This window comes from Embiotoca jacksoni, unplaced genomic scaffold (genome assembly GCF_022577435.1).
Source record: "Embiotoca jacksoni isolate LCO1_2020_lvr unplaced genomic scaffold, fEmbJac1.0.p SCAF_2, whole genome shotgun sequence".
Classification (NCBI taxonomy): Eukaryota; Metazoa; Chordata; class Actinopteri; family Embiotocidae; genus Embiotoca; species Embiotoca jacksoni.
Genome location: NW_027185340.1, coordinates 18609867 through 18637293, shown reverse-complemented (window position 1 = coordinate 18637293; position 27427 = coordinate 18609867). Strand labels below are relative to the sequence as shown.

The 27427-nt window shown below is 42.4% G+C and overlaps 1 protein-coding gene across 15 annotated transcripts in view; it reads left to right on the top strand.

The window, feature by feature from the left end:
* Nucleotides 1-27427, top strand: part of tns1b (tensin 1b) — a 171834-nt gene that overhangs the window by 30349 nt on the left and 114058 nt on the right. For all 15 annotated transcript variants that reach the window (XM_069154858.1, XM_069154860.1, XM_069154859.1 and 12 more), the window contains exon 2: nt 21804-21918. In XM_069154858.1, coding sequence (XP_069010959.1) covers nt 21804-21918 — 115 coding nt within the window. The remainder of the gene's footprint in view (nt 1-21803; nt 21919-27427) is intronic.

Genomic DNA, 27427 nt, shown 5'->3' with positions numbered 1-27427 from the left:
TATTTTAGCTCAATTTTTTTTTCTTCCGTTTAATAAACTTAGAGAAACATGGGGCTAATAGAAAATCATAAAATTAACGCAGCTTTACAGAACAGAGAGTCTGTGACCGTAATAAAGAAAACAAAGGCTACATCTGCTGTCAAAATAAGAGCTTTTGATGCTGTTTAAGTAATACAAATGATTTAAGTAGATCATTTTAATCTGAAGACCACATTTCCCGCATACCTCATCACTTCCATATTTTCAGTTTTTTCTGCTTGTCCCGGTTTTCTCCGGTACACTGAGTTTTATTTGGTGATGAGAAAACAGGAGCAGAGCCTTTTGCGAATAAAATCCAGAGAATTTTCAAAACATTGCAGAGTTTGCTTGAATTTGCATTCATTATTGCAAGTGTACATGGATTTCATTTATCTGATCAGTCGTTTTAATCAATTCCAGAGTTTGAAGTCTTGAGAATTGAGAGTTGTTATCAAAGAAACAAATTAATATGCAAATTGTACATAATTAGCAATGTGTCTTTTTTTGACGTCTACAATGATTGAGTGTTGCATTTTCCAGTGTCAGGAGAAATGTCATCTCAAGGGTGAATAGAGGCGGAGACGGGAGTTTATGAAATATTAAAAATGGGCTCAAATGCACAGGGAGAGCGTGCTTGAGAGGGAGATGGAGGGAGGGAGGAGGAGGGGGAGGTGAAGTGCCGTGGATGCAGAGAGGGGGACAAACTGGGGTGTGGGGGAGGGGGGGGGGGTGAGGGGCGAATCAAGGAATGAATGAAATTAAAAGTGGTGAGACTTAGAGGGGCGAGGAGGGAGGGAGGGAGGGAGGGAGACAAGGGATGAGAGAGAGAGGGAGAGGAGGGGCAAAAGAGATGGATAATAAGTGGATTGCCCCCTCCCCCTTTGCTCCCGTGGAGTGGTAGGGGGCAGCCTTACCCCCCCCCACACACACACACACATGAAAAAAAAAAAAAAAAAAAAAAAAAACCTTTGTGAAAGTTTCCCCGGCAGAGGGGAACGAGAGGCAGAGTGAGCGCAGAGGAGAGGCAGTCAGGATCCAATTTAGAGGAGGAGAGGCAGAGGAGGGAAAACAGCGAGTCAGACAGCGAGGAAGAGGAAGACAAGAGAGGGGTTTGAGTCCAGGAGGGCAGTCATGGCTCTGCAGTGTCGGGCAACTCTTCTCCTGGTTGGATTAGACTTGAGGAAGCCCGGCGGTCTGTAGCAGCAGCAGCATCACTCCCGTCCGTCACCATGCCGTCCGTCTCCCTCAGCCTGCCGGCGGCTCTGGCCGGACCTGCACGCACCTGGGTCTGCCTGTCCTGCATGTTCTGGGTGAGATAACTTGAGTTTAAATGTCCCCATGCATGGGATATCTTTTAACGACAATGATAGCTGAACTTTGCGCAATTTTAAGAAGTTACTTTGGTGAAATCATCAGTTCGATGATGCAACAAGGAACAGATTTTGTTTCATCAAAGGGGTGATACTTCAGATCAATTGGAAACTCCCTGATTGAGTCAAGCTGACCCGGGAACCTATTGGGTGGTCTGCTTGTCGGGGGTTGGGTGCAGGGTTGAGACCCCGGCTGTGGGGGGCCTTGGCACGGTGACACGTTTGCATGAAGGAGGATATTATGGAGCAGTAATGGGAGGGCGTGCGAGAAAAAAAACCGTCTTCAGAAACATGAGTGATTTATTCTCTCTGCAGCTCCATGTGCACTCTAATAAAAAAAAAAAACTTCTCTAACTTGGATTAAATGTGTCTCTTGCTCTCTCTCTGTTTTTCACCCTTCCCCTCTCCCTCACTCCCCTCGGTGTCCCGCTCTCTTTCGCTCTAGGTGGTTGGGACACGCAGCTATTTTTTGCTTTCTCTTGTATAATTCAATCTGCCGCGCATTCCCGCTCACAGCGAGGGGTTGTTTGTGCACTTGTGTGCCCTCCGAGCAGCGATGTGGTCAGCGAGAGGAGCTGTGTTTGTGTGTGTGTGTGTGCGTGTGTGTGTGTGTGTGTGTGTGTGTGTGTGTGTGTGTGTGTGCGTGTGTGTGTGTCTGTGTGTGTGTGTGTGTGTGTGTGTGTGTCTGTGTGTGTGTGTCCCACATTTAAATGCGCTCTCGCTGCAGCCTTTGGACGTTTGTCTTTAAACACTCTGAGTGCTTTTCGCCCAGTTTACGTTGAAGTGAAAGAAACATTCCTGACTCAGATACACAACATCGCATGCTGCTCTCCACTTTTTTCTGCTGAATAGAAGATGAAAGACGAGAGCGGTTGAATAGACCATTGAGATCCATCCTTCCCCTTTTCTGGACTGGTCCTTTGGGACATGACTGCACACCACTGGCAGAGCTGCAGCTCTTGGTGAGGAGACTGGATAATCTTACAGAGCTCTTCATCAGTTAATTACCATTCTTTCTTTTGAGGAGCGGAAGGCGAGGTGAAAGGGGGGTCGTAAAAGAATCTCAAAGCCCCCCAGCTAAGCTCCGGGTCACTGATTGACTGCATCAGAGCACTGTATGACAAAGCGAGCTCACTTAACGGGGCGGGGTTCAATCTGAGCCCCCGTGGTAATAGCAGATCTTTGTTTGGTGTTTATAACAGCCTTAATTTGGGCACACCTTAATCCAACTGACCGGGGTTAGGGTAAAGTGGGCTACATAATCCTTCTGAGAAATTTGTGTGGTGGTCCTATAGCTAAAGAAACCCTCACCTTCCCAATGTTGGATAAGGGTTTTCTAAAGTCTGTTTATTTTAATGCCTGTTTAGTTCTGATAAACTTCTGGTTCTATCACCATAAACCGGTTAACCTAGCCGAGACTTCAGTCTGCAAACTCGGCTCGTATTAGTGTTTGAACAGCCACTCTGAAGGGTGGCCCAATCAGCGACGGCGGTTAAGCGCACTTGTCCCGCCTCTCCTTCACTGCCATTGGACGGCAGCGGAAACATTTTTCAACTCTCGCTGTCTGGGAAAAAAAAAAATCACCGAACGTTCAGCGCTGAGCGCTGAATAAACGGTCAGCACCTCGTCAAGCTGCTGGTGTTCATTAAAACAATGAAAAAAATACTCTGTACTCAGGAAAGCACCCGTTGGTGGACACAGTAGGTAGTTTCAGCGGTGGCACAGTGTAGGCTGGTTTTGGCGCAAGCTGATTGGTTAAAATTTACCTGAGATCTACGCCCAATAGGATGGAACAACTGCAAACAAATCTCTGTGAATATAGGTCTCTGCACTTTTCCATAAAGTGAAATTGGGTTCTGGTTCGTGGCAGGTTACGGTTAACCCTTAACCTTCTCTGAAAATGTGCTTTTTTTTATTGCAGTCACACAGTTCAAAATGTCTTTCAAGACCTCAAATGTCCAAAAAGTTGAAAAACGGCATAGTGTGGACAGATTGTAGACAGACTCCTCGGGCAGCTGGGAAAGTGAGTACAGCTGCAAAAGCCGTTATGAGGAGCCTGAGCTGCAGAAGAGAAAGATAGAAAAGAGGAAGAGTGAGTGAGTGAGTAAGTACAGATTCAGGAAACAGACGATCCTCTTGAACTACGCAAGATCTGCTCCTCGGCTCTGCCTCAAACGGGGGAGGGCTTGCTCTGGTCAGAGCAGGATCGTCCTGGATAAAGGGAGATTTTTTTTATTTTTTTTTCCAGGATGGAAGGAGAAAGTAAATGCTCAGGGGAATATGGGAAATGGCAGACACAACTTGAAGGACAGAGGAAATGAACAGAAGATGCTCCGGGCGGAAAACGGAGGGCGAAGTAAGCACGGATGGAACAAGAGGCCTTGAAAGAAATCCTTCAGAATAGTGCTGCCCTTCCACCAAACACGGTGAATAATTAATGAATGCCAAAAAAGGGTTTAGGGATATTTTATCAGGTTTCTCTGAGAGCACCAGAAAGCTAATCATATGACCTCTACCAGCGCGCTGTGTCGAGTTTAAAGGTCATGCAAATCCCGTTGACATTCAAGAAACGGCAGGTTACCGACGCGCCTTCTTATTGTGGCTTTTGTACCAAACAGGTGCAGCCGATAGGATGCGTGCCGGGCCGTTTTGTAATGCTGGTGATGTTGACCTAAGAAATCACAGCATCACAGTCGTGTCACTGCAAATATTGACCCTTGGCTAAACCGTCAGACCTGTCGGGGTTCAAAGAGCTCCTCGGGACGATCGATAACCATTAACGTACGCTCGGCCCATCTCGGTCCAGAGCCGGAGTCTCAGAAGGCTCGCTCCGGGAAATGTTGTCATCTCAGGAATGTTAGGTCGGTGGTCTTTGGGTGTCTTGACTTGTAAAAAGAGAAACCCCAAACCTGTTGTTGCCGTTTCAACACACAGCAGATTTCTGGTTAAACAAAACGGAGTGAAAGGGTTAGATTTGTTTTTTTTTCTAAGTTAAACTACAGCTTGTGTTCAGGGAAAGTCTTTGGCGGAGTAATATTTCGGTGTTCATTCGCTCGGTGTTGAGGAGCATGGTTCAACACTACTCCTTGTGTGCATCTTCCAGCATGCCTTCGTCATTTTTTCGTAACTTTCGCAACCAAATTATCTTGATATATATAGTGATGGGCAGAAATTATATTTACTTTTGTTAAAATATGCCATTTTGGAACGTTTCAATGAAGACATAATGACACACAAAATGGAGTTATGATTCAAAACCACAAGTGTGCAAGGTAGGAACGCGACTTATATGCATATCACAGTCACACTCAGTCATTGTTTCGCTTGAAACTTGTAACACAAGCTTAGCATTCATGCCATATATTTGTTAAATATAGATTTGTGAAATTTTAACTCGCTGAGTGTTAAATAATACAAACTTTTAAGTGTTGACTGTTCACACATTAAAACAATTCAAGGTCAAAATTGAATTTTACTCTTCATGGGATTAATGTTTTAACTCCCACTAGAGTTCAGGTTTAACTCCTGGAAAGGATTACTTTCACTCTGCTTCAGGTTGTATTCGATAGTTTAACAGAGTTGATTTGAATTTACAGAGAGTTTATTTCAAAGACATGAATTTGCTGTGACGTGTTCTTGTGTCTCAGTCCAAGATAGTCTTCTATCTTCTATTTCTACTTGCCATCTTCTAAATTATGGCTCTTTTCCTCATAAATCGTCTGAACTCCCTCTTTTCTCTCATGCCCCCCAGTCCCCCCAGCCCCTCTCCCCCGGCCCCTCCTCACACCCCCCACCCACCTAAATCACAGTTCCTGAGATTACCTCTGATTTAACGAAAGTGCTCCACATGTGGGGCCCTTTTGAAATGTCTGTAATTGTAGCATCTGGGTTTACATCGCCCCGGTGTTTTTCTGCAGTTGCTTTCTGGATTTGGTGATTGGTATCCTGGGGGAAGATTTGCAACCGTATTTGCCTTATTTTCATCTTCGTGTGTCTCTTTGCGTGCGTTCAGTCGATGGTTAAAAATCTTCAACAACAAGAAAAGGGGAAGTTTAACCCTTGCTCAGTTGATTTATGAAAGCTGTTGCGCTTTGTGTAGAGCCCCCACCCACCCCTTTTTCCTCTTCTGAAGAGACCCCCAGCTTTGTGCACGCTTCACTGGGCACATTTGCCTTAACCCTCCCATGGTCGTCACGTTTTCCCTGAAGGGAGTTTTGGAATTGAGAAATTTTGATGGGGTTTCAGTTCGCTCTGCCTGATCCAGGGATATAGACTCGTAGCCTCCAGTAAAGTCAGTTTATCCACATTTATATTGGAGATAAAAGTTTCAGTTAACTCCTACTTTAGCCCAGGTGATAGAAATCTAACTGAGTTCTTGGTATGTTACATAGCCAATGTTTAAATGTGTGTTTTACTCTTCTCTTACTGTAATACACCAATGATTTGTGTTGAATGTTAATATTGTGTTGCTTAAGAAAGTCAGGCAGAAGTACAGTAAAGTATCGTCGTATCAGACATTGTGCTCCTCAAAACCGCCACGTCCAGTTTAGTGAAATATTACTTTGTGTTTCTGGAGGGCTTTGACCATCATGGCTTCGCACAAAGAGCAGCACTTGTCCGTTCAACCTTTCCTCTCTCTCTGGCGTCATGTCCGTCAAACGCTTTATTTGTGTCAGAGGTTGGACATGACGATCCATCCATCAAGATTCATGATGCATCCTGATTGCTTCTTGTTGCATTCCTATAAACCTTCCACTCGGCATCCGACACTCAACGTCCATACTAAAAGATTTTTCCATAGCTCCCTCCCACGTCGACACTTCACCAGAAATTGTTTCCTGATGATTTCAGTGACCCTCCCATGACTTTCTTTCTGGTACTTTTCTATTGTCAAAATCATGTTTGACCACACAAGCGGAAAACTTTGAGTTGTTTTTAATCCTCGATTATAAAGTCAATTTTGGCTCAGTAGTGACATCATGTAAAGTCAGTCATTCGACCATTAACACAAAAGTCTGTTAAAATTGTTTAACTTCTGGTCAACCTCTCCGGCTTCACTGTGATGTGTACATTTGTTCTTGACGGACTGCTGAATGAACAAAGACTGGACATAAATGAATACAGATGACTTTACTCAAGGAAATGTGTTGGACTCATGAAGGTTAATATTTGAGAAGTGTAACAACGTTGTTGACCGACTGTGGGTTTTGCTCTGGAGTCAGAGGAGGTGTTTGAACATGGTAATAATTAAGATCAGGCAGCTAACAGGAAGCTCATTGTGGGGCCTTGGCCCCCCTCGACACTGGAGCTGCGGCATTGCAATACTAATCTCCTGTAATGTTGTTATGCAGTCGCCAGTGATGTTAGTGATACCACTATTTGGATGGCCAAAGATTTACTTGCTCCAAAAAACCCAATAGAAATCATCAAATCGGTTCAGGCAGACACATGAGGTCATTTTTTTTTTTGCTGTCCTTGATCAGCTAATCATCACCTGACTATCTACTGTATGTGAAACAGCGTGCAGCTTTTATAAATACGTCATTCAGTTAAAGTTATCGCTACAGACAATTATTTGCTAGCCTGGTGCGAACCAGACCCAATCTAACTGCGTGAATGTGGTTCTGGACACCATCCGTAGGGAATCGTTTGTTCATTTTAACCAATCAGCATTCGCCGAAACAGAGCGTCCACCAACGTGTTTTTTTTCCTGAGTACAGCATATTTTTTAAACTTCTTTCATTGAACGCCAGCAGCCTGATGAGAGTTTATTCTATGCTGAATGTTTGGTAATTTTTTTGGTTATTTTTAATTTTCTTTTCGGTCAACGAAAGTATCGCTGGTATCGCTCGTCACTGTCACCAGCCGTCCAATCACAGTGAAGGAGTGGCGGAACAAAATGCTGTTAACCACCGACGCTGGTCGCCGATTGGTCCGCCCTTTAAAAACGGCTGTAAAAACGCTAAATGAGCCGAGTTTCCAGACTGTATTCACAGGCAAGAAAACTGAAGCTGTGAGCGACAGTTGGCGTTGCCAGGCTAGGTTTAGTGGTTTATGGCGTTAGAACTAGACCTTTATAGGAGATGATGTCTCACTACGTTGGAAAAAAAAAAAAGGTACGCAGCTGTTTCAAAATGCCACACCCAAAGTCATCGCAGATGAGAAACGTAAAATGATTTAAAAACGGGGATAACGGCACGTTACCAGATGGTTATCACAGCGAAGAAAACTGAAGATGTGAACGACAGTCGGCGCAGCCAGGCTAATTATTTGTAGGTAATTGGTAATTGTCAAATTGGTTTATGCACTTGTAGATAATGTTCTTGCTTATACCTATGAAACATCCATCCATCCATCCATCCATTATCTATACCCGCTTTATCCTGAACAGGGTCACGGTGGGGCTGGAGCCTATCCCAGCTCACTTAGGGCAAAGGCAGGGTACACCCTGGACAGATCGCCAGTCCTATGAAATATGTCTTTCTAAACTTATATTTGGTGCCTTCTCTGTCAACACTGGCTCAACCACAAAGTGGTCCATTAATCATTATAGAGAGCTTTTGCTTTTGCTGAGAAGCTGATCAAGAAAACAAGATTTTAAGAGCCTCTACAGGTTGGACATCCTGTTTATCAACCCCGCGTTTGGTCCTGAAAGCCACCTTATATGGAGGTGCTTCTCATCTTTGGTGTGCAACAGTCATTACAAGCCAAAACATTCCTTTATATGTGCATGTAGACTGCGATTTTTGAGCGTCTTCGCTGCCAGAGCAGAACGTAGCAGCCAAGTTAAACTTTGGTAAAATATATTTTTACAAGCAACAGCAACAACGCGCAAACACCAATTAAAGCCGGGAAACATGTCACTTTATTAAATCGGATGCCAGAACTCGAGCACGTGTGCTTTTGTGTGAGAGAATATGTTGGCTCTGACATAATAAAGCACTCCGAAGAGATTAAGAGTAAGAGCTCGGAGCTTTCTGCTCCACACCCGGCATTTATTTCTTCTCTTTGCCACCTGCACACTCTGGACTGTTCGAGGAGATCTTTCTTGGCATGGTTTATGCAGTCGTGCAAGCGGAGGGCCCTCCACCGAAGAGAGCCGCTGAACCTGTTAATGCCATGATAACCTCTAACTCTGGATGTGATCTGAGACCTCCCGCGGTTACATATGCAATCAAGTGTGAGGCCAAACAACGCTCATAGGAAGTGGCGCTGACAGCGTCCTGCTGCGCTGCCTGTGCATCTATCCGAAGGGGTGGCGGGGGATGGGGGGGGGGGGATAGGGAGGGGGATTTGCAGATTTATAATTCTTTTAATTTCTACCCAGAAATTTGACTTGGTTTGCAGTGTTGCTTCTGCCACGAGTCATTTGTTGGATTTGTTAGAATTTTCCTTATTTTGTTTATTTTAGGCATCAATCCAGAGAGATTTTTTTTTATCTCGTTGGGGAGAAACAGAAGAGGCAGGAAATTATGAGATCTAATCATGAGAACAAAAATCCCCAGAAACATGTCATCCACCGTCCTTCCTGGAGAACATTCTGGGGTTATGGTTTTAGTTTCATCCATCTCATCCAAGCGCCTGTTCCTCTGCCAATCCAGCGCGATGCAGAGCGCATGCTTTTTTCCCTCGGCACTTAGCTCGTGATGAACTTTGGCTGTCTTCGATTAAACCCCGTTTTTATCCTTCTGAATCGAAACTTTTGGCAAGAGCCGTCCTATTTTTATTTGGATCTTGTAGCCATCTATGTTCCACATGTATGATTTATTGTCATAGGCTGCTATAGCGCAAAACTATGAGAGAAAGTTCAGAGCTTTGTTTTCTTTAAACAGAAAGCTTATCTCGGCCCATTTCTGGATTTTCTCTGAAAACAAATGAAACAGAAGTTTTATGACTTGCTTAATATGGATTTGTTGTAAGATCTCAAAACGCATACCTGAACCCAGGCCAGGGAATGATAATGTAATTGTGTTACAGCAGTAACAAAGAATTTATTTTGCAGTCGCTGCAAATCAAAATAACATGTTTCAAACAAAACGAGAGGCAAACGACGGTGAAGAGGTAGAAGATCGCAAGAATGAACAAAGTGGGACGTTTACAGAGAATAAAGCTCAATGTGTTTCCTCCTGAGTTAATTAAGTTCATGGGTTTGATCTTTTTTACGTTTTCTGTTCAACATATCTAGTTCTTTGTCTTTAACATTTTGGATCGTGGCTCCACAAGACGTATTTGTGTCGTAGCTTTGCCTAGATGAAAAGATCCAAAAGCAAAATCTGAATTTCTGGATTAAGTTTTGGTACAAAACAAAAAACAAAAAACAAAAAAATCATGAAATCACTGGTGATTTTTCCCAAGTAGGAGAGTATCGTTTGTTCTGGTGCTGTAACACTTGTTTCGTTTACTTTGCTCACTTCCCTGAGATGTCAGCAGCGCTTCAGCTGATGATGTCAACTCCTGAACCCACATGGACAATATTAGTGTCTCCTAAAATACTTAAATTAACCTCCCCTCCCAAATTGAAAAAAAAAACAACTGCTATTCAAAATATTCAAATTTTTTTCACATTGTTTTTCTTGTGTTGAGAGCTGACTATCCCCCCCCCCCCCATCCCTCCTGCAAAAAAAGTATTTCTCTGTCGCTTCCTGTACGACTCGACAAGAGGACCACTGTGTTCCTCTAATACTGATGGTCTGTGAAACAGAAGGGATTTTTTTTTTTCTCTCTTCCACTTTTCACTTCTGGATGACTGAGTAATTTCCTCCCTGGGATCCACCTCACTGAGATGAAATGCATGTAGAGAGTCGGAGGGAGCGTTGGAGGGGAGGAAGGAGAAACTGGAATGCCTGGGGTACATTTTTTTTTTCCCCCAAATGAAAAGCAGGTGACTGTTCATTGTCGGACCAGTCGGTTAGTGGGAACCGGAGAGCGGAAGAAAAGGGGAGGAAGGAAAGGTTGAAAAAAAAAGAAAAAAAGAAGCTCTCTTCTTTCTGGTATTTAGCGGTGAATTGTTGCTCGTTGCACTTGTTCTGTAGTAGGCTGCTCACAATCAGGGGATTCACACACACACACACACACACACACACACACACACACACACACACACACACACACACACACACACACACACACACACACACACACACTTCCTGCTTCAATGATGTATTGTGTATTGATGTATTGTGACTTGCCATTCAGGATAAGTCGGTTAATTGGGGCCATGCAAACTCCTGGGGGACTCATTGTAATTTGCTCTGAATCTTGGGTTGATGAAGAAGTCACTGCAAAGCGGTCTGGATGATTTGGAAATATTTTCTTCCAAGAACCTTCCTAGACATTAAGTCACCATTGAGCTGCTGGGAGGTTGCATGCTGCTGCACATTACAGGAAATCCAAAATTTCTAACGCCCATGAAAATGTTAACAATTTGCTGGGGGTTATAGGAAATTAAACTGCTGGTAAACACGCAGCTCGGAGCTTGGACTACTTTTATAATAGTCACAACAAATTAGTTTTGTTGAGGTTGTGTAAAAAGGCAGAATAATATAGAGTTCAGACCGGCGCACATAATCGCTAATTACTGTCAGATGTGTTGGTAGTTAGAAGGTGAGACAGAAATATGAGGATCAGTTAAAAACAATAGTGTAGTCATTTGTCGAAAGGAAGAAAATCCTCTGATTCGCTCTTCTGTTGTTGAAGCTCGTCTTTCTCACGCTACTAACTTTATCTTTACGTTAATGTGCAGCAGATGACTCGCAGGCTAGAGCCATGTTTTTTATTTACATGCATGGATTTAATTGATCTGCTGATTTAGTAAAAACAGACAATTTTAACGACCTAGAGGCAAAAATGGCAGCTTTTTGAATGTCCTGTTTTGTCCAACCAAGAGTGTAAAACCCAAAAGTATTGAGCTCACAAAGACGAAAAATCAACAAGCAGCATATTTTTACATTCGAGGACTTTGAACCAGTGAATTTTGGCCATTTCTTCATAAATAAAATTAACTAATGATTAAAATATCACATCTTCTTTTGATTCAGTTACTTCTTAATTGAGGAATTGTCCTACTTCCACTTGCATTTTTCTCTCAGGTGGTGCAGTCAGATGTTTCATGTCATACCTGCGGTGTTCGCTGATTCTTCAGCTTCATGGTGTGTAACAGTGGTTTCGTCAGGCACTGATTTTAGGGTGACGTTTTCTCTTGTGCTGCCATATTTGTTTTACCAGTGAAGTCACTGATGTAGAGCTCAAACATTATAGGCCGCCTGTTTAACGGTAAACCATAAAAAAAAAAAAAAAAAAAAAAAAAAAAAAACCTCAAACATTCTCTGATTCCACCTTTTAAAATAAGTTTATTGGTAGCATCTGTTTGTATCTTTCAACACTGGTTTACAGGTAGCATCCGTCAACAGGTTTTAAGAGGTATCAGACTATAGGTAGCGATAGCATCAGTTAGTATCATTTTACAGGTAACATTAGAACCATTTAGCGTTAGTTTACAGATAACATCAGCATCAGTTTACACATAGCTTTAACATCCTTCAGCATCACTATACCTTCATGATTAGCCACCTTAAACATCACTTTACAGGTAGAATTAGCATCTGGCAGGTGCTCTCTTTACTCCTCAATCACAGCACCTGTTGCTCTGATTTCTAACCTGAGGTTTCAGCACTGGCACCCGTGACCTCATTTAACCCCGCTGTCACAGTAACGCCTCATTCTGATTGGCTGTCTTTCACTTTAAGTGCCGCTTCCCCTGGAGTCAGAAACATTTACGGAACTGAAATTTCAGATGTAACATAGTGAAGTTCATGGTAAAATTTAACAAGCGCATACAGTTTTCAGGAGAGCAGTCTTTTTCTGATTACGTACAGCATTTCAGCTTTATGAGTAAAGGATCAATATATCACTGATACCTCAGCTGGTTTGATTTAGACTTCGTAAATGTGTCGTAAGGCCGCCGTCTCCCACCTCGCATTTGTGTGCGACGTAATAAGGCAGAGGTGTTTTGATAAAGCTGCCTCTCTAACGGGATCGCGCATCATCAAACGCAGCGCACCAATCGCAACAAGGATTTCATTGATTTGCCTTTAGTTCAGAGCGACAACCTCTCTGCCTCTTTCCCACGGACCTGCGGAGCGAAACTGTTTGGGTTCTTTATCGTCACATGACAACACGAGTGGGGAAGAAGGGGTGGAGGAGGAGGAGGAGGAGGAGGAGGAGGATTGGGAAGAAGGTGAAGGGAGGATGAGTGGGATTTACAGCTGGTGTCGGGGAAAAGTCTTGACTAGACGAGACCAGGGTGGGGGGGGGGAAAGAGGTCAGACAGGGCGGTGGAGGGGGGTGGAGGGGTCAAAGGTCAGTTATCCTTTCGCTTACTCTTGTGTGACTGAGGAGGATGAAGAATAGCTGCCTTGTGAGACGTGAGCATGTCCTGTGGGAAGGTGGGGAGGAGAAGAGGGCCTCCAGAAGTCTTTCAGCTGCACACACATATATACAAACACCGTCACAGATGGATACATGCGGTCATCGCCCCATTGCGTCTGGTTTAAAATGTCCATCCATGCATATGGTGTCCCATATGAGAGACGGCGGCCTGCTAACTGGCTGATTAACCCAGTTGACTGGAGAGGTCTCGTTTAGTCTTCTGGCTCCACCGTGAAGGACAATAGTTTCTGATTGGTGGGGGTGATGATGAGGGATGTGTGCGTGTGTGTGTGTACTTTTCACTGACTTCATCCAGACTGTAGGACATTACAGAAGGGGAGGCCCTCCTCTGGTTGTGTTGGTCTGGCTGGTGTCTCACTTTCTGTCTCAAACTGGAGCCGAAAGTGTCCAATTTCTCACTTTTCTCTACACGTGACCTGTTGACGAGCTCTGATGTCTTCCAGCCTATATAAAGAAACAAAATATAATTTTTGTTTTGTAAAGTTTTGATTATGATGAGTTGGGTTTGTTATCACAGCCAACATCATCACTTTTCAGGACGAATAATAATAATAAAAAAAGCCTCTAATGAAAGTTAAGTTTGTAACCATGTTAACATGTGTTTTGTTTTTTTATACAAAGAGTTAGAAGACATATTATGGGTGAAATTAAGCAGCCATGATTTTAGTTTTGGAGCTGCAGTTTACCAACGACAGTCTGAAAAACACAGATGACAGCTCGAGCTGCAGGTCGGTGTCGGAGGAGTCGGTGGAGATGGAAGCGGTTTGCAAATTCGTAGATCAACACATACTAACTGAAGGCAAATATGCAGTTACATTTAACACACTTTAAGACATTCGTCTGTGTAATATTTTAGGTCAAAATATACCACAAATATTCAGATGAATCTACAGATTTTGTGCAAGAAGAAAAATTGTTTTACTATATTTTGTTTCTGTTTTTCTGCACAGTGAACAGAGACAAACATGGTTCCATGTGTATATGAGGTAATGGATGAAGTGCTGAGAGTGAATGGCAGGGCAATCAGAGGCCAATTCTGTGTGTGTGTGTGTGTGTGTGTGTGTGTGTGTGTGTGTGTGTGTGTGTGTGTGTGTGTGTGTGTGTGTGCGCGCGCCCGCGCTCGTGTAAATACGTCGGTCTCTGCATGAGTCACACGTTCGATGCAGTCGAGGGAATAGATGTGAGGTCTAAACCGAAGGAGAAAAACAGCCTCCTGGTTACCTTATTCAGCTGGAATGTCAGTCGTAGTCTGGAAAGGTTTATCTCCAAACTACAACACGACCCAAGACATGCTGAAGCTGCTCGCTGCCAACAGTTCGATTCTAAAACACTAGATCCATTACAACGTAAACACTGATATCTGAGGACTGGGACTCAGCATGTGACATAAGTTTCAGATGTCTTTCAAAAAAAAAATCGGATTACTGGAATATTGATAACAATGACATGATTCATTCCTTGAATTGTTTTCCAGAAGTATCCGAATCGTACGTGTAAAAATGAGTAATACAAAAATGTGCATTTTAACAAGGAATAATGATTCAACTCTGCAGCTCTGTTGTGCCTTTTAGCACCTCTTGCTCATTTTTTTTTTATGCAACAAGCTTTTTGCAGCAGAAAGAAATACTCCGATAAAGCCACTCTATACTATCTTAGCATAAAACGACAGGTAGTGAAGATTGTGTACGTAATTATTAGAGCATTTAGGAACTAAAGACTCAGGTGTTTCCGTCAGCAGTGTAGAGACAATTTGAGCTGAAATAAAGACTGAATATTGGACCTCCAAATAAATGCTAATGTTGTTCTGCTGGGTGTCTAAATAGGCAGTTATTTGCATTTATTTTTAAAAGGTGACAATATGTCGGTGTTGTGTTTTTAGTTTGTTCTCCTACCCCCGAGATCTAAGCTTTAAGTTGTGAGTGAGTTCAGACATAACGGTGTCGACACAGAAAGCTTCAGCAGAGCGGCGGCGGCGAGTGCTCAATCTGTTTGTCGACACAGGAGGTGTTCGGGCACACAATATTGAGTGTAGGTCACCTGCTGTTTAGAAATGCTCAGAGCCCAATACACATGAACTGTAGTTGCAGAGAAAAATAGACCTACAGCCTAAAACTATGCTTTTGATCGCAGCTACACGCGCTTGAGTTAGCCGTTGCGTCAGCAGTGTGGCGAGCTGTATTGGTTTACCATAGAAACCCGCTGTATGTTGTACGACTCAGAAACGTCGCTAAAACCCTTTCTTTTTAAACACGGTGTGAGAGTCAAATTGGCATTAGCATTCAAGGCCGGGCTTAAAAATAAAGTGGACTAATTCAACGCCTCCCTCTTAAGTTTCCTAGAATTCATGTGAAATTAGTGATAATGCCCCAGATAGTTAGGAGAAATTGCAACCAGCAGCAGCAGAGGGGGCCAACCCAAAGACATTGATGAAATACATATATATTTATAGATAATATCTATATCTATATATTTAGAGAGAGAGAGAGCTGTTGTAATTATTTGGAAGAATAAATCAGAGGTGGAAGATGCTGGTGGGAACCCTCTCTCTTCTTTTTGGTCCTTTTTTAGCAGTGGGAAAAAGTTTATAGCGAGATGGGTGAGCGATGGTTGGGCATGTGTGCATGCAAGAGTATGTGTGTGCGAATGTGCACTGATGTAAAAGTGTGTTTGTGTGTGTGTGTGTGTGTGTGTGTGTGTGTACACGTGTACGTGTTTGCACATTTTATGCACGAGAGTGTCTGTTTTTCCCCGTGTGTGCTAATGAGTGCCGGGCAGGAGATTATGCGTGCGTCTCTAAGGGAACGGGAGTCTGTTCCCAGGAGCTGCGGTCCCTGAGCTGAGGGGGGTATGTGTACACCCTGACCCCAGCTTTCGAGGGTCCCGGCCGCCTGTCTGAAACCATTTCCTTCCTTTGTGGCCCGTTTGAGAGCCCGAAAGTGTGACGCGAATGTGAAGAAGGACAGAGGCCATTTCCATGGGCACCGTGCAACACGTTGAAACGGAAAACTCGGGCTTCATGTCCCGCGAGCGTATTTGTGATGCTGCCTCTAATTCTGCAGTTTTCTGTGCTCCCTGCCCCCACACCTCTCCTCATCACCCATGTCTCCCTGATCAACTCCCTCCCCCCCGTCCTCCCCTCCCCAATCCCCCCCAAAAACAAAAAACAAACTCTGAGAGGCCGGGTGCATTGCTAATGATCGGAAACAATTAAGGCCTCACAAAAGCGAGCGCCCTGCTATATTGTTCTGCGATGTATTTGCATAGTATTTTGAGGTTAAACGACGGGAGCACAGATTTCTAGTGACGGCAAGAGGACTAAAGTAAACGGGCCTGTTGAGGACATCTGTCTTTTGTTTGGCTTTGTGCAGAAGGATGTGTTGGTCTATGGCAGCCGCTCCTGTGATCCTGGCAAATTTAACCCTTAAAGTAAAAAGGAATTTCATCTTGAGTGTCCCCATGCACATCATCCCCCCCCTCGATCTTCATTTCACCCAGTCCACCCACAGAAATAAGTTGAATGAGAAATGGGTAAACAAGACAAGTGGCATACCAGTGGGCTGCCTGTACCCCCCACCCTCCCCCCACACCCCCAAACCACCTTCCCAGTGTCCGTCCGGCTGGTTAAGCCCCGGTGTGTGAATGGGTGGAGGCTGGGAGAGTGTGTGAAGGCTCAGGAGTGTTCAAAGAGTTCTGCTGAATGGACTCCTGGATTGAGACGTTCTGTCTGTTAAACACAAAAGTGGAGTAGAGGTGTGTGTGTGTGTGTGTGTGTGTGTGTGTGTGTGTGTGTGTGAGTGTGTGTGTGTGTGTGTGAGTGTGTGAGATAGAGAGAAAGAGGCAGAGTGGAAGAAGAAAAAGCTTAAATTGAAACCCTTTACAGATGTGGATTTACATAATAGTCTCTGTTAAAATGATGGCTTTAGAAAAGTAGTGATGTGATAGAAGAAGAGAGTTTCGTTAGTTATGTTGCAGATTGTATCTGTGGTGGATTTGAGCTCATTTTGCTGTTTAACCTAATTAATGACAGTTGTGAGCATGTGACATGCTGTGCATAAATGAACCTTCCAATTCTTTCTTTAGTTTTACTATTTACTATTATTACTATTATGAGATTTACTATCTATCAGGCAGAGACATCAGCTAATTATAATTATATAATGCTTTTATTGATATTTGTTGCTGCAATAATCAAAATTATGAAAATATAGAGAGGGAGACAGTTGATCTGATTATTAATGTTGTTGCGTAGGTTTTGCCAGTTCTCTCACAGGCAGCATAAATTAGCTGACATGACAAGAGACTTAAATATTTTGTGAATTATTAAACTGACTTTACTGTCTTTGTAATAAAATCTGTATTATTTTTTTGCACAGTGTTCTTGTGCTACTGTGACCTTCATGTTAATGTCAAAAACATGCTGAAAGTGTCACCGTCATGCAATTCAGACTTTACTTTGGTAATTTTTTTCTGAGATAATACATATTGCAACACATTTTAATAGGCAATGAGAAGAACAAAATTATTAGGAAGAAAATTCATGCTTATGCGTTATCTTTGTTGTTGCATTAGTGGAAATTATGAACACTGACATGAGAAGAATCTTTTCAGGAACTTAATATTTTGAAATATTAAACTAAATTTACTGTCTTTGTACATAAAAATCATATAGATATTTATCACTGTTCTTATGAAACACAAATTGAACCTTTCTCTTTCACATTGAACCTGGTGACCATTTACCTTAATAATATTCAAACATGCTTAAAGGGGAATTAACATTGTCAAGCCATTCACAGTTTACTTCATAGAAAAAAGGTTAATTCTTCTGTGCAACAATAAATTTTTTGCACATTTGTTATATTTCAATGAGCAACAACAATAACATAATTGACTTTTTTTTTTTTTTTTTTTCACTTTTTAAACTCTGAAGTTGCCAGGGATGAGGAAGTTGGCAGAGAGGCTAAAATGCATTTGCAGTGGAAAAACATTGCTTGTTGCTCTGGCAACATGGGCTGATTAAAGTGTTACACCCCATGTTGCAGAAGTAATTTGATTTGGAATCTGGAAAATGTTTCATGCATAAATCATTAGACAGATAAAAAAAAACAAATACAGAGGAATGTGAGCAGCAGTGTCCACATTGACTAAAAATGACCACGTTTTTTAATCCTCTCTTTTTCTTGTTTACAAAATTAACATTGCTTAATATGGCATACAATTAACTACAGAACTTACTGCTGTTTCACATCTCTTCCCAAATATTTCTCATGTTGTAATTGCATTCAGAACGGATGACCTCACCGCAGTCCTCTTCCCTGTTGGACTGTTTTGGATTACTTGGTTTAGCAGTCTTTTGAAAAATAAATAAATTCATTTTTAGAAAGCGTGTCCTCTCACACCTTCCCGTGGTGGGGTCATGTTCACTCTGCTAATAGTTTTGACCCCTTTTTAAGTTGTCACTTGCTTCCTAAACAGTCTGGAAGTGAAACAGAGCAACAGAGGTATTGCTTACCACAAAGTCTGGTGTCATTTCGACAAATTCGAGTAAATATCTGAATTACTGTAACTGCCCGCTCTAGGACACAAAGTGGAATTAAACCCACTTATCCACCCTTTTCCAGTTCCCTAAAAATCCACAACCAGATTCCCAAACCCAGCAGGTGCCAGCCGGGGGGCTTGGCATAGCGGCGCCTTGGCTCGCACTACGTATGGATGCCGGGGCAGGGACCTCCACCCCCGCCTCAGAAAAGCCCTCCTTGCCAACATGGCGCGTCCTGCACAGCCATGGTCATTATTTCAGCCTAAACAGATTAAGCTAATCACATTATGTAGCGGCAAGGCGTAGCCGCGAGATGGAATGAAGGGTCGGCTGTCCTGCTGTTGCCATGTGGCTCTGAAAAACAAACACCGAGCTGTCACATAGAGCTTGATAAACACCAGAGGTGATATCAGGGTGTTTGAATTTCTAAACCTCTAAATGAGCTCATGAAAAGGGAAAACCATTAATTTTGATAGTGTAATGTATAATAACATGTTATACATTATTCACAGCACCATCCTATTGCACAATCTCATTTCTGAGGCTAAGAGACAGATTTTCTGTTTGCCAGAATCAACTGATAATAAACAGGATATTCTTGCTAAATGTTCTTTCATTGCAGTTGACTTCTCTTTCAGGGTCTTCGTGAGGTTAAAATGTTTTTCGTGTTTTTCAGGCAAAGGATGGATTACGATTAAATTCTGTACAGACATCAATGGTACCTCGCTATCCCTGTCATACCTGCAAAACTAATGATATTCCCATAACCGCATCATGTGTTAAGTGCTGCAGACTCTTCTTCTTGTTCATTTAAAACACCCTCATTGTGTCTGAAGTGCATTGCACCTTTTCTTTTTTACCTTTTTTCTTCCTCTTCTTTTTTTTTTTTTTTTTTTTTTTTTTTTTCTACAAATGAGGGCCTCTAAATTTAATTTGTCTATTTTCAGTGTACCAGTTGGGGAAATGCAATAAAGGACTTTATTGAGCTGCGTCATGAGAAATTTAGGATTGAGTGGCTTTGGAGAATCTGTGCCTCTATTGGTTCAGTTTTGACAACTCTTTTTATAATCTGTCTCTTATGAGGCCCTTAAATTTATGAACATGCCGTATGAAGTTGCTTGAATACCCCCTTTAAAGAACCTGTGCTGGTTGTTGTGTTTGTGATGTGATGGTGAGATGTGGCATTGTGTCTGGATCATGTTTATACATTGTTTCTTCTTTGAATTTAACTTTAATTTAATTTAATTTTTAATTTAAGTTTTAACCTATTTGTGGATGCAGTGACAAACTGTGTTCACAGACAACGGTTTTTCGGAAGTGTTCCTGAGCCCATGCAATGATTTCCACTGCAGATTGTGTGTTTTCAATGCAGTGCCAGGCCTGAAGATCACAACCATTCAATCTTGATTTTCAGGCATTCTGTTCAATTTGTTTGGTTCCAAAGCTCAGATAAGTTGCTGTCATCACTGGGTTCTAATAGTGCATTCATGAGCGACTTTTTGCCTTGTTTCCTTTTAGTGAATGCTGTCAATTAGGAAATGGGAAGTTCCCAAATGTGAACTTTACCATTTCCCAGTTGCCTGAATGCACAATTAGACTTAGTAAAGTTCAGTATACATCTATTGTCACAGGCTAAATTATAGTCCCCAAGTTTTGTAATGAAATGTGCCTCATTCACACTGTAAACGTATGAAGGCCACGTGTTCTGCACTGCCTGGAAATAAGACGTCATGAGAAACAGATAAGGGGCCTTCCTTCTGCTAAGTCGGTTCCTTTCGACTAATAACAGGAGAGAGGACAGTCAAATTGGGGGAAAGAAAGTGTGAAGTGAGCCGAGTCCAACAGATACTCAGTCTGGTTTACAGTTTAAGTGTTAGTTCTCTTCTGTGATTGCACACCCTAAGCTGCTTTTCCAACACGTTGCCTTCTAGTATTGATGAGAAGCAAGGAAAAGGGGGGTCATTAGTGGTTTTAATGTTACTGTGGTCGGTCGTCTGGGAATTCTCTCTGAGGGAATTACTTGATTTTTCGTACCGTGCCTGATCATTATATAATCTTCCTGTATGAAAATTCCTGCGCAAAATCCCCCAATATGCCAACCACATGGGCACTTTCAGCCCTGTCCGGGATGCACGATCACTTTAATGGAAGCCTCATGGCTGGACGCCATGCCAACGTGCACTTCCCGCCTGGAAAAAGCATCCATTTTCTCTCTTTAATCTGTGCACAGAACACATTTAGATTTAGGGCATTTTAGGTGCATCTGGGCACATCAAAGATCTACAGCTTTCTGCAGAAAGAAACACATGCTGCAGACATGTATAGAAACATATGGACATTCTCGTTTTATTTAGAAATTTTACTGAAAAGCAGATAAAACAGATGACATATTTCTAAAATTTCCATTCCAGTTCATCCAGCATTGCCCGGTTATTATATATCACAATATTGTCTATATTATGTAGATATTATATACAAATGAGCTATTTTCTATTCTGTATCTTCCTAAGTTTGGCTCTTATTTTGTTAATTGGTTATGTCGAATGCCATTCCACTAATTCTACTGCAATATAAAAAACTGTTGTAGCTAAGTACAGTATAAAGATTTGGTGAAGTTGCCTGGATTTCAGGGGGAGTTTTTAGACTTTTATTCCCAGTGTGCTGAATCTGAATGCAAAAACTGTGACCAGCTGAGTAAATACGCCACAAAAAAATGATGTCACTTTTCCCCACGGTTGGAGGTTAGGGGGGCAAAATGGAAACACGAGGCCGGTTTTCTCGTAAAGACGCTGCAGGAAACACTCAAACTTCCAAAGCCTGACTTGTGTGTTTGTGCTCTCCAGCGTTGCTTAAAGCCAAGTTTACAAAGCAGACAGGAAAAGGGACGGGTGGTGGTGGTGGTGGTGGGAGATGGTATACAGTAGAGGAAAAGCAGCAGGCTGCAGACAAGCAGGCAGGGATGTTTAACAGGCGTGGGGCTCACTGGCCGAGTTCCTTTTTCCAAAGAGTTGCATAACACACCTACAAGGAGGGAAACAGGATGACGGGAGCAAAGGTTGGGAGGAAAACAACAGAGATTAGAAAGTGTTCTCCTTTTTATAGTTTTCTTCAGCCAGCTGAGGCCCTTATCTCACTTCCAAGAGGGACTTTAGGTGACATTTGGACCATTTTAATGTGGTGTTGAAAACATTAACAAATGAAAGTGCTTATGATTTGCCTGGAATCTTCCGGACGGTGTTGTTTACAAGTGTGTGTATTTCCAGCTGTTATAGGAAAAATACATATTTGTGAAACACCTGCTCTCCAAAAAAAAAAAATCGCCCTTTACAAAATGACTCACACCACCTGGACTCATTGAAGTCCACATCATTTCAACACTAACATTCCTCCTCCCTCTTTGTCCTCTGTTGTTGTTTTCCTGACGGCAGCCGGAGGAGTTGGAGGGTCTTCATTCCCACACGTTCCGGGTGAAGACGTTCAAGAAGGCTAAGCACTGCAGCGTGTGTAAACAGACCATCGTCGAGGACGGACTCATCTGCCGAGGTCAGTCCTCAAAACTCGGATAGCAACACTCTACAGCTGTCCCAGACTGACCGTAATGTTAGTTCAGTCACAGGGTAATCTTGTTTTTGATGGCCTCCACTGGTTTAACTTCTCACCTTGATGCAGTGATGGTCAGGCAGACGCAACTCTGCCTGTCCATCTCTACGTCAAGCTGAGTAGCCCTGTGATAGCATGGCTGCACGTAGGCTGTGCTGATCACCTCCAACAGAAGTTAAACAGGCTTTAAAGTTGATTTATTCAGTTTAAGTACCAACACAGTTTTACCACCGAGCGCTCGAAGGGAAGTCGCTGTACTGAATCACCGTTATTTCTGACCAAATCAGTGTTTTTTTTTTGTTTTTTTTTAGCAGTGTAGCTTCCCTCACTGGTGACAGAAACAATCATACATCAACATTATGCAGCGGTATGAACTGTGATGGGTTCACTTACTAGTGAACATACTAGATATAAATCTCGATTTCCGATCCTATGTGAAACTCCTCACAGAATCTGTGGATCTGTTTGTTATGTAATGATGACAAAATGTCCGAGAGTCTCTCTGCTATGAGTGTGGTTGGTCACTGCCGGTCTGCGTAGAAGAATTTCATCTCTGAGAGAGTGATTGGAGGTGCCTAGTGGCTGATTGCAACAAAGTTTTTGCACAGTAAAAGTCTTCCTGACGGGTTCATGAGATTTAGGGATCATCAGTAGGAGACTCTCCGGTCAACTGAGATTCTTCATTTAGGGTTATTTAGCACATTGAACCCCCACCGCACAGGTCTCAGTGCGCCACCTGACATCAAGTCCTCTCAGAACAGGAAGCAGATATTGTGTCGCTTAGATAGAGGTGGTGGTGGTGGTGGTGGTGGTGGTGGGGGGGGGGGGGGGGGCGTGAGGGGGTGATATGAGGCGAAGGTGGTGGTGCGAGCGACAAGGAGAGTGTTGGAGGGCGACACCTTCGCTGCGTGCTGCTGAAAGCGGATCAGGTGAGTGACCCTCAGTGATCAGGAAATAAAGGACAGCAAGAAATGATAGTTTCGTCTTTGTAATGAACAGACAATTCTCAAGTCTACTCACAAAATTCTAAGTCTTGTCTATGAAGGAACCCCAAAATTATACATGTTGTTGATTACGTTTTGTGAAAGTTGTTTATAAAGTACAGAAAGCCCTGACATGTCAGTGTCTTTGCAGTTCTCCTTTGATAATAAAAAAGCAAATGCAGCCTCAGTAGATATTGACCGTCCGATGCCTCGATGTTAAAGCCCACCTTCGATTCTTTTATTTGCTCTCATGATGCATTTATTATCCAGTGTGTTCTTCGTGTTGCCTCTGTGAGCTAATGAATGAAATGTAGCACCACAAGCAGACGGTCATTATTTTGTAGTTAAGAGTCTGTTAGATTTCAGATCGCATCACATCCGTCCTCCTTTGTTGAGGAACTACTTTAAGGTTCATGAACTGTTAAATGTTTTGTTCCTTAGAAATTTGACTTTACTTTGAAAATGGAATCTGTTTTGCGTCAGTAATGTAATTAACATTCAGTAAGATAATCATCTACAGTCCCTTGCGGTCGGTCCGCATAACTTAAGTTTCCCTAATCTAAAGCCAAATGCCACAGAGGGCTTGTTTAATAACTGCTGTGACAATGCTGTGATATCTGTTACAACATCCACCACTGGTTAAACGAGAGGTCATCTGAGGTTATCCGAGGTCTTGCTGGTGTCGGGGTTTAGTCGGTGAAGAGACAGAGGAGGATGGCAGAAGCTCCAGGAAGGTTAAAGGTTAACTGCTTCTCAATTTCCTTTAATGGTATTTACTGGAGGGACAATGTGGTCGAGTGACAGCTGAGTGATTAACATAGTTAGATCAATACGATCAACATTAATAGAACACAGGGTGTCTCTGTCACTTTAATTGTTTCTATTGTTTTTCTAAGCCCACACAAATGCCACTCGGGTGCCGTAGAAATGTAATGTGAGCCATGAAACAATCGCAGGAACGAGATTCAATTAAAGACTTGGACGTTTTCACCACTTTCATTTGCAGTAAAACTTTCCCATCCGCTGCTCCGAGCTGCGTCACGTTGTTGTGGAAATGTCTGTTTTCAGACAGATAACGTCAAATGAAGCCGTGCGGAAATGACTGAATGTGTGGTTTGACACGGCGGGAGGGGAGAGGGGATATTTAGCCGGGTAGATGTAGCTTAAAAAAAAAACAAGAGCAGCCTCTGTTAGCTGGTGTCGTTTCAGCCCTGTAAAAGTCATTAGAAACAAATTCTTGTTAGAAAAGCAGGAATTTGACAAGGTGATAAAAACTCACTTAAGATACTTTGAAATATGGCTCAATCTGCTGTTAAATAATACATAAATTGCACATGTATCCTTTGTTATCTACCGCCGAAGAGCTTTTGATCCAAATGTTTTATTTTTGTGCATTTTTTTATGCGACACAGATACTGCAGACATGCACAGAAACATATGGACATTTTCTCATATTTTATTTTGAAATTTGGTTGAAATGCAGAAAAAAACAGATGACATAGTTTTTAATAATTGCGCTCCAGTTCATCCAGCATTGCCCAGTTATTGTATATTATAATATTTTCAATATTGTGAACATATTATACACACATTTTTTAAATTATTATTCTGTATCTTCCTTATTATGATTAGAATTTGATTATTTCGTTATGTTGAATGGCATTCCATTATTTATATTTCAAACCATGTTAGAAAAGCTGGAATATGACAAGGTGATTAAAGCTTACTTATGATACTATGAAATATGGCTCCATCTGCTATTAAATAATACATAATCAACACATCTATCCTTCTGCTGAAGAGCTGTTGATCTTCAGCTAGAGCTTCTACGAGGTGTCTCCTCTGCCTGAGTACAAAACAAGATGTTGCAGGACCAGATCATGTTGGCACAGTGCAGTGTGCCTCTCCTGGATAAAGAAAGGCTTATTAAATCAGTGCAGTTCACCACCTGCATTTACTCTGTGATCTACGCGGCGAGTCCAGATGTTGTTTTTGTGCAGCGGGTTTAGTGTGTCATTAAATCTTGACATTAGCCTCTTTTTTTTTTTGACATTCTGCACATGATGCAGTTATATTGCAGAAAATCTGTAAAAAATGTATCTTACTCTCTCATACTAACATTAGAGTAATGAACAGTTTCATTAGATTTAGTCATTTTTATATTTTGTCAGGGTTTCTATGAATTGCATGGGCTTGCTGCCGTCCCTTTTTCTTCTGGCTCAGGTAATATTCAGTTGTGTGTGCAGACAGTCACTTAAGTGTTCTCATAAACCGACACGGCACGACACCTGGGACCATCGTCTGTAAGAGGTGATTTATCGGAGAAATAAACCGTCGTGACAAGACTGCACTGAACTGTGTTTTGATTTGATTTACCTCGGTGTAATTCTCTTCCCGTAGTTGTATCTGGGTTTGGTCGCGTGTACGAGGAAATGCAGGATGTGTCTGTGTCTGTGTGTGTGTGTGTGTGTGTGTGTGTGTGTGTGTGTGTGTGTGTGTGTGTGTGTGTGTGTGCGTGCGCGTTTGTGGTCGAGACAGATTTACAAGGACAACACAAAGTGAGCAGGAGACTCCCGTTCAGACAGACGTCGACTTCTCTCTGTTTTTCTCTTTCCGTCTGTCTTGGGATTCTTTAAATTCTCAACTTGGAAAAATAAAGTTCCAGGATGGAGAGATGGAAAGATGGAGGGGTGAAAAGTAGTCGCGCTGCAAATGAGTATCGTACTTGTTATGTATGCATTGAGTGTTGTGCCTAGTGTAGTGTTTATTAGGGACATACTTATCCTTTTTCACACATTGAGAGCACAGGCTGTAGAGACAGTTGTACTGTGTCCTCTGTGGCCCTGGAGAAGTTCTGTAAAGTCAGAAAACTAGAGCTGGATATCGTTTAGAAGTTTTTTTTATACCGGCACTGATATCTTAACTTTGATGCAGGTTCCTGGACTTTTTTTTATTTTTTTATTCCAATTTCATAAAATCCATTTCAAGAAAAAGAAAATTACTCTCCATTTTACTGCATACATCTTTAGTTTTCATGCAGTTTAGAGGGGGAGAGTGTAACCCTGGTTTTGTAGCTGCAATTTACACGTCCCCCTCAATACCTCACACGCCAGCTATTACTGGCTATTGCTCGCATGTGAGGCGCTAGACATCCGCTACAGGGACTGAAGGCCCTGATCTCTGCCACACTGTTTCCCCAACTTTGTAAAACTGCTTCACCGAAGTGCTGTACTTATTACCTTAAAGCAGTAGTTTGACATTTTTGAAATGATTAATTTTCTTGCTGAAAGTTGGATGAGACATTTGTACAGTAATATGCAGCCAGCAGCTGGTTAGCTGAGCTTGGGTGAAAACAGCTTGGCTTTGATTGCTGTTCAACATGTTTGTTTAATCTGTGCAAACAGCGAAGTGAGAAAACAACAATATTCCCTTCTGTGAGCACTTTTGTACAAATATTTAACGGCATTCGTGAGCTTCATTCGCTTGTAGGCGGATTTTGTTGCCTTTGGACGGAGCCAGGTCCTCCTGTTTCCTGTCTTTGTGCAAAGACAACCAGACAGATATGAAAAATGTTTCGATCGCGTCATCCTCCTCTCTGCTTTAAAGTGAATAACTCTGTTAGCCTAAATGTTTGAATTAGTTGTTCAGAATGAAGCCTTGTGAGCTCCCTCGGACCGTACAGTACCTCCCTTCTCCTGCTCCTGCTCCTGTTTACCAACATCGTGCTGTCACATGGTCTCGTAATGACAGGAGCACTTGGACTTCCTCTCTCTGCAGCGGTTGCCAGGATACAAGGTGTTGGTTGTTTTTACAATAGCATGTTGACGCAGGTCAGGACTGCAGTTTTCCATTTAAAAAAAAAAAAAAAGAGAAAGATACCCCACCTCTTTGTGTGGTGGTGTATTTTTGGAGAAAAGGTCCTGAGGGCAGGAACTGGCTTTGTGTGCAAGGGAAGGACAATAGAGCGCTGTTGTGCACTTTAAAGGTGAAGTACAACTGCTATTTGATCAAAAAGTCAGGCTAGTTTTCTGTTTATAACTTGTTTGACTGAAGTCTGTCCCCTAAACTCAAATTAAACGCAACATTTTTGAATCAGTTTCCTTTTATCTCCTCACAGATGCTTCATTTTTAACCTTTGACCCACAGCGCACTAAACCTTTCTAGCTTGAAAAAAAAACACCCTTTAAACAAATCTGCAGACTTGTTTTGAGTTGCTAACACACCACAGTAGCAGGTGTGTGTGTGTGTGTGTGTGTGTGTGCGTGCGTGCGTGCGTGTGTGTGTGTGTGTTTGCGAGTGCGTGCGTGTGTGTTTTTACCCTCATTTGGATTTGCTGCATACCGGCTGTATGAGCTAAGCAGTTAAGAACAGAGCCGTGATAACCTTCACTCTCCCTTAGACACGCGCAAACACACACAAACACACACACACACACACACACACACACACACACACACACACACACACAC